This window comes from Pteropus alecto, unplaced genomic scaffold, assembly GCF_000325575.1.
Source record: "Pteropus alecto unplaced genomic scaffold, ASM32557v1 scaffold15, whole genome shotgun sequence".
Classification (NCBI taxonomy): Eukaryota; Metazoa; Chordata; class Mammalia; order Chiroptera; family Pteropodidae; genus Pteropus; species Pteropus alecto.
Window position 1 is genome coordinate 1,234,747 of NW_006436286.1, and position 7,752 is coordinate 1,242,498.

The 7,752-nt window shown below is 59.7% G+C and overlaps 1 protein-coding gene across 1 annotated transcript in view; it reads right to left on the reverse strand.

Annotated features, from left to right (window-relative positions):
- Positions 1-2,946: 2,946 nt before the first annotated feature.
- The window catches only part of PRKCB (protein kinase C beta), a gene marked incomplete at its 5' end in the record, with an annotated part of 228,349 nt that continues 223,543 nt past the window's right edge, over positions 2,947-7,752 (reverse strand). Inside the window, one exon of the mRNA XM_006912548.1 lies at positions 2,947-3,969. Coding sequence (XP_006912610.1) covers positions 3,811-3,969 — 159 coding nt within the window. The remainder of the gene's footprint in view (positions 3,970-7,752) is intronic.

Here is a 7,752-nt window from a genome sequence, read left to right on the forward strand (position 1 = left end):
CCCGCACGGACGTGTCGCTTCTCACGGTCAGAGCCAGGCTCGGAGGCCACCTCGCCCGTCGACGTCGTCTGCGCCTCCCCGGACCCCGCGCGGCGCCCTTGGCGTCCTGCCAGTGGCCGTCATCGGAAACTGGCTGATGTAGCGCCTCTCCCCGGAGGGCAGGGTCCGTGTCCTCGGCCTTCTCTTCGCCATTGTAAGCCTGGTGCCGAGGACAGTGCTCGGCACGCGGCGGCCGCCCGCGGTGATTTGTCGAGTGAATGAATGATGGGTGGAGACTCAACTCTTCCCAGCTGACAGCTGCTCCTGAGCCAGTGACCTCGCTCTACAGCGCAACACTGGCACCCGGCCCCCGCCCCCAAGTGCCTGCTCGGGCCACCAAACGTTTCCAGTATGGACAGGACTGCGTCGGGCGCCTTCGAGGGCTGAGAGCTGCGGGGCTGTGTGGTCCCGGGATACTTGGGGCTAGGAGGCGAGCGGGCACTGGCTCTGTTCGGCTCCAGTGCCTCGGTGGCAGTGCCCCCCGTGGCCTCTCCCGCCTCTGGGCACCCGGCAGAAGTTCATGTCCCACCAGCCCTGATTCTGAAAGCCCTTCCCCGATGGCTGTGCTGGTGGTGACTCGTGCTTCGTCCAGCCATGTGGTCCGGACGGGACCTGCCACTATGGCTCCGTCCCGTGGGTGGGTCCCCGCAGGAGACGCCGAGGAGCTAGGGAGGACGGGCCCTTTCTGAGTCGGGAGCCTCTGGGGCCATGCGAGAAGGGCCTCGCTCAGCCAGGGAGGGAGCTCACCGGCCTCTTGGCCACTGCCTGAGGTCATCGTGACCGGTCGTAGGGTCGTTGAGGAGGGGCGGGTCAGCGGGAAGTCTGAGGAATGGGAAGAGGGACTTGGGGACGCCAGGGGACAACGGCCACGGAGATCACGGGCTGTGCAGAGGAGACCAAGAAGCGGACTGTGTGTGGGCCCGGCACACGGCCGGCGCTCAGCCAACGCGGCTGCCGGGCCCGGGGGCCGGAGGACATGCGCGGTGGCCAAAACCAAAAAGCGAAGTCTTTCTTCCCGGACAGCTCCGCAGAGCTCCCGGGGCGCGTACGGGGACGGCGGCGGCTTGGTCTCCTCTGCACTTGAGCGCGGACAGAAAAGGCAGCTGCGGGAACCCTGGCCGATGACCCCTGACCTCGGCGGGGGGCTCCCCTGCCCAGCTTTGGTGAGCGGCACTGGGGGACGGAGGCTTTGGCTTGTGCTCTCATGTCTGCGAACTGCCGGACTTTTGGAAAATGATGGCAGCGGCGTGGAAAATGAGGACAGTGTGTGCACGGGGGCTTCCCCCATTGTTATTCGTCCGTCCGTCTGTCTGCCCATCTGCCCATCCATCTATCATCTATCTACCATCTATCTATATCTATACCTATATCTATCTGCCCATCTATCTATCTGCCCATCCATCTGCCCATCCATCTATCTGCCCATCCATCTATCATCTACCTATCATCTATCTATATCTATATCTATCTGCCTATCTATCTGCCCATCCATCTATCTATCATCTATCTATACCCATATCTATCTGCCTATCTATCTATCTATCTATCTATCTATCTATCTATCTATCTATCTATCTATCATCTATCTATCTACCTGCCTATCTGTCTGTCTCACGTTGGTCTCCAAACCCGTCACGTGTCAATGGTCCGGTGTTTCTCTGTGGCTTCAATCTCCCTGAGGACATTTCCAGGTGATCCAGCAGCTTGATGAACGACCTCGAGTGACCTGCCCGCCGGTGGGCATGGCTCAGAGATGCCACATGCAGGGCAGAGGGCGTCCCCTGGCTGTGCGTCCCAGCTGGCTGACCTCGGGCAAGTCACTTCCTCTTTCCAGGTCCCAGTGTCCCCAGTAATTAAGGTGGGGGGTGGGTCCGTCCGAGTACCCTCCTCCCTAGCCTTCTAAGCTCGTCAGCTAGGATGTCAGTATGGTTCGCGGAGGTCCATGGGGACAGTCCCCGGGCCTGCAGGGGCATGGCAGAAAGGAGCGAGCGGCAGGGGCCCCTGCCTGAGCGGAAACCCAAACCACGGCTTTCTGACAGAGAAGCCTGGCTTTGAGGACATCTCTCAAGTTTTTAAAGTTCCCCTGATGGTCTCTTAGAAACCCCGGAGCTTCTGGAAATTACTGGGCTTTTAGGGGGTGAGGGTGGGGACCACTTGCCGTCTTTATCTGCTCAGACAGAAATAGGCTTTCTCCCGCCCCAGGGATCTCCTTGAGCTTCTGGGGGCTCACAAAGACGCTTGCTAGAGAGACTGTTTAGTCCAAGCTGGTGGGAGGAAATCCAGAGCCCTGGCCATCTTCCCCGCTGGCCCGGACCTGCCTCCGGGGCCGTGGGGGCTTTGGGCTCAGAGGTGGTTGGCAGTCAGCTCGAACCACCCCGCTCCAGGCCTCTGGGACTGGTCCTTGGATGGTCCGCGGCCTCAGCCCCTGACTGGCTGAACACCGGGGCCAAGACTGAGCTCTGGGGTGACTGCTTTTCCTCTCCCCAAGCCTCGGGAGGCCCCAAGCTGTAGTCTGGGTACACACTTTTTCAAAGAGAGAGCCTTTTTCCTTGAAATAGCGTTTCTTCTTCTCTCTCTCTTTTTTTAAATTGTATCTCGATGCTAGAAGAAAAATGGCACATAAGAGATATCCAGATACAAGTGAACAGTTGCATAAACATCTTGCAAAATGACATCAAAGAGAAGAACACAACTGTCTGTGTTTGGAGAAACAGCGTCGTCCTGAGAGCAGCGAATTAGCTGAGCCACACACCCGGACCCGTCCCTTCCACCCAGACCCCAGAGCCGTCTTCTTTGTAAATCAAAGTAGGTCACTGGTTAATGACATCTGGACACATAATTTCAAAGCATGTGTAACAAAGCAAGTACATTATTATTGTTATTATTATTATTTTGCATTTGAACAACAGAAATAAAACCCCAAAGCAAATAAAGTTTGAAATGTCATGTAAAATCATGGTCCCTTGGGACCTCGCTAGAGTGGCCGGGGAGTTTCAGGAAGTGGCGCCAAATGCCCTCTGCCAGGAGTTTGGGGATGAAGGTGCTCGGGGACACGCAGGGTCAGAAATGACAGCGTGAGGCAGTGCCCGAGCTGGCTGTCGTTTGATCTCCGCAGGCGCGTTTAGACTGGGGTGGCCTGAAAGCAGGCACTTGGAATTTTGAAAGGGCTTATGTTTTTAACCCGCAGTTAAAAACATAACACACAAAATTATTTTTTTTTTCTTTTTCGCATGTTCTGCGCAAAGCGCGTGCTTCCTCCGAGCCGGGCCGAATGGAGAAACCGCATTCTCTCTCAGTCAAAGCGACCGTGAAGTTGTGTACTAGCCAACCCCAGGGCCAGGCGTGGATGAGAGCCGCTAGCATCCGACCATGCACCCATGGGGTAGGAAGGGTGGCGGCTGCGTGGCTAACGCTGGAGGATGCACAGAAACGGCCATGCAGGAAAAAAAAAAAAGGAGAGAGAGCAGGCATTTTATGTCCCCCCTGGCTCTACTTAGCTGACATGCCGGGGAAAGTAAATTGTAAGAGGACGTCGATAACGAGTTAATTATGCAGCAGCGTCTTCCACACGCCAACTGCATCATCCCATCTCATCGCGATGCTCCAAACTACCCGAGGACATTTGGGTTCTGAAACATGGCCACTCTAGCCTCATTAGCAAATAAAACATGGATGCAACTTTGCAATGAAAAAAAAAAAAAAAAAGAATGTCACCACAGTAGCCGCTGAGCTTGAATGACAGAAACGAAGGACGGAGCTCTGTGCATCTACTTAGCTCTTGACTTCGGGTTTTAAAAATTCAGAGTTAACAAAGGAAAATCCTTCAAATTCTGATTGGTCAATGTTCCTGATGACTTCGTGGTCGGGAGGTGTTAGGACTGGTGGGTGACGGGTGAAAAACCGGTCGAAGTTTTCGGCGTTTCGCCCACACTATGAGAGGGGGAGAAAAGAACTTGTGGTGGGTGGAGACCAAACAGAACCGAACCGAACAGAACCGAACAGGACAGGGGGGCGGTCTCCGTCCCTTCCCGTCTACGGCCCCTGAGAGGTCGTCCCAGTGACCGGAAAGAAACTGCAAACATAAAATGCAACGTACAATGCAGAAGTCTCGCGACCTTGGGCTCCCGACCTTCGGTTTCTGTAGCTCGTGAGCTGCCCCCCGGGGGCCTTCCGGGCAGTCAGGAGCCGTATGGCAAAGGCGTGAGATGGGGGGGGCTGGTGGCATGTGGCATGTCCCCTCCCCCACCCCCCAGGAGTCAGCCAGGCTTGACTGCTGCAAGGGATGAATAAAAAGATGTTTTATGTGGCGTGGGATGCAGAGGGACGGCCCGCGTACGCGTCACCTGGGAGATGTCCCTATTAGAGGCCAGTCCCTCACCGTGCTGTCCCCTGGCTCTGGACCGGGGACGGCCGATGTTTTCCAGCTCAACAGATGCCATTCGCGTGCTCTGGCCGGTGGAGAAAGATGTCGCGGCCTCGCTTGGTGCCTGCTATGAGGGGGCACGCAGCGGCCCTGGCTGGCTGGGCGCGTCACCCACCCTGCATTCAGATGTACCAGGAGGCCGGCGGCCACCCTCTCCCCCAACGGGAGGGAATGAAATACACCCCGGGGCGGGGGAGGCATGTCGGAGAGGAGCCTGTCGCCATTTCTCACACATCCTCTGGTCCTTCTACGGGAAAAGGCCCTGGTCTGAGGCAGAGTGCTAGCGTGTGTGTGTGTGTGTGTGTGTGTGTGTGTGTGTGTGTGCACAGGCGTGTGTTTGTGCGCTCACGAGAGCACACACATGCACACGCTCATTCTCACAGAATGAGAAGGGTCAAGTCACTAGGCCTGATGCACTCCGCTCCCCACCAGCAAAGCCCACGTGCGTTCTGTGCATTTCCAGCACAAGTCTGGGGGTTGGGGACCGCCCCCCAATAATACACCAGCAGAAGCCATTAGTGCTCGACACGCCGGGCACCCTGGAATTGTCCTCACGTATGGTGTCTCACTGAATCTAGTGAACCTGTGAAGTGGGTGCATTAGCATCCTGTGGGACACGTGAGGAACCCAAGGCCGGGGAGAGTATGGGACTCGTCCAAGGTCACACCGCTAGCGAACAGCACAGCCGCAGCGTGAGCCCGTCTGTGCCATGTCAGAGCCCAAGCTCCAAGCTCCATCTACAAGAACAGTGGATCGGCCAGTGACGGTCACTTAGCCCTCGGCTCCGCCTCACACCCCTCTGGACGCCCGCCGCCCACAATGGGGAGTTCCAGGGTGTCTAAGCTGCAAATACTCAGGACACAGTGTTGCGTTTTTAAGAGACTCAGCTGCATATACTCAGGACACAGTGTTGCGTTTTTAAGAGGCTCATGGCAGACTTGGAGAAATGTATTTGTTGTTCCGAGAGAAACTGTTTCGGCTGTTCCGACGGCTTGGCTTCGGGTCTCGGAAAGTGAGAAGCGACCCTCAGCCGGACGACCGACGTGGCGTCTGACCGACGCTCTGCTGGCCCGCGGGGTCGGCGCGGCGTGCACAGAGCTACGACCAGCCTCCTTCATCGCTTCCTCATTTTCTCAGTCAGGAAATGTTTACCGAGCGTCTACTGCGTGCCAGGCCTGGCCCAACAGCAAGTTCAACCAGATCCGACCCTCACCGAACGGACGTTCTGCCCGGAAAGAGAGGCGACAACCACACAAACACGGAACTGTAAATGTAAACAGCTCGGAGGAACGCCCGGTGCCCTCGCCCTCGGGCAGTGACAGCTAGACGCACCTGTGGACACAGCTGTGGACGCACCTGCCGGTCTGCAGGGAACGCACTCCATGCAAAGACCTTGGGACAGGGCTCCACCGGGCCTGGTCGCCAAGCCACAATGAGGCCACGGTGGCCGGAGCAGTGGCCAAGAAAGGGAGGGGTCAAAAAGGGCGCGAGGAGCCAGGTCACAGACCTCGTCACCGGCCACGTGAGGACAGAGGGTTGTCACGTTGCCGGGCGAAGAGTCGCTGAAGCGTCCAGGGGGCTGCACAGCAGGTCTGCTCTGCCTGAGTCCCAGGGGTCAGGGGTCACATACAGAGGGACCAAGGGTGGGGGCCGCAGTGGGCCGCGAGGCCAGCCGGTGCCGGCCAGAGGTGGCTCCTGGTGACAGTGGGCACCAGAGTCAGGGGTCACATATGGAGGGGACCAAGGGTGGGGGCCACAGTGGGCCGCGAGGCCAGCCAGTGCCGGCCAGAGGTGGAGGTGGCTCCTGGTGACAGTGGGCACCAGGGAGCTGCACCTGATGTGGGGGGTGCTGTGAATGTGGAGGTCACAAGGTCTGCAGGTGGGTGGGGTGTGGGGTATGAAAGGAAGAGGGGACTGGTCGGTGACCCCAAGACTTTGGCGGGAGCTACTCGGTGAGTGGGGCACTCGAGGGGCCCAGCATGCTTGTGGGGGACACAGAACACTGGTTCCGTCTGTGACAAGTTCGAGTCCAGGGGCGATGTCACAGTGGAGCGGGGGCCCCTTGCTGTGGTGTGCGGACTGGGGAGGGGCGGGAGCTCCCGGCAGGGGTGCCGGGGAGGGCAGAAGACAGCGCGATGCCCCATGGGACGGGGCGGGGGGCGGGCGGGGAGCAGAGGCCAGCACGGGGCGGTAGTGGCACGTCACAGGCAGATCTCGCGGTGTTCCTCTCTCCCCGGGCCTGGGGACCCAGACCAGCCAGCACGGGAAGCACGGCAGCTGGGGTGCCGAGAGTCTTCGGGGGCCGTGTTTCTCTGCAAACATCCATCTCTCATCCTCACCAGAAGGCTGCGGCTTTGCCGGGCCTCCCCAGAGGCTGCAGCAGGAACGAGCAAACAGCTCCTGGCAGCTCCAGGCCTCCTCCCGCCCCCGCCGCCCCCAACGCCACCTCGGAGGAGGACAGTGGGTCTGCACGTGAGGGCGGAGAGGAGGTGCAGGGACGGGGGGCTGAGCGGGGGGACGACGCGGAGCGGGCGTGACGTCCCTAACACCCAGCTTCGGGCGGGCAGATCACAGCCTCCCTAAGCTTTCCCGTGGTTTTCAAACGGGGCTGTCACTGCCCATTAGCTTCCGCAGAGCTCCCTAAATAAGGACGTCGGCCTCGGGAGGCACCGCCCGGACCCGCGCTGGGCCTGCCGTGCCCTTGGGGAATGGGTGGCTGGCCGGCGGGCGCGGTGAGCCCGCTCCTGCTTCTCCAGCCGTCCGTGGTGGTCACCTCAGCCCCGGCTCAGCTGCTAAAGGGAAACCCAGCCCCCTGGGCATCGGGCACACCGTCGGCAGCCGAGCCAGCGAGGCCGCTTGTCAGGCGGTGGCTCTGCCGGAGCCGGGGCGGGCAGTGAGCACTGTGACCCCGGGCGGCTCGCGAAGCCCGTCTGCGAGGGCTGCGTGTGAGCTGCTTTGCCCCTCCTCCCTCCCTGCTTTCTAATTCCTGCTTCATCGTGTTAATCACAGCTCTGCGTCCAGCTGTCAAACGTGGGGCCGGCTCAGACACGGCAGCCACCGGGATCTCTCACAGACGCCGACCAGGGTGTGGCACGTTCCTGCCCGTACCGGCCACGGCTCCCGTTGCCCGAGGCCCACCCTTCCGTAGTGTGGCTGGCAGGGCCGTCCAGGGCTCGGCGCTGGTCACCCGGTGACCAGCCCCCTCAACGCCCACAACCCCCCAGCCCGACTGCTCCCACCCCCAACACCCCCTCCGGCTGCCGTGAGCTCCCATGTGGCCAGACACTCGG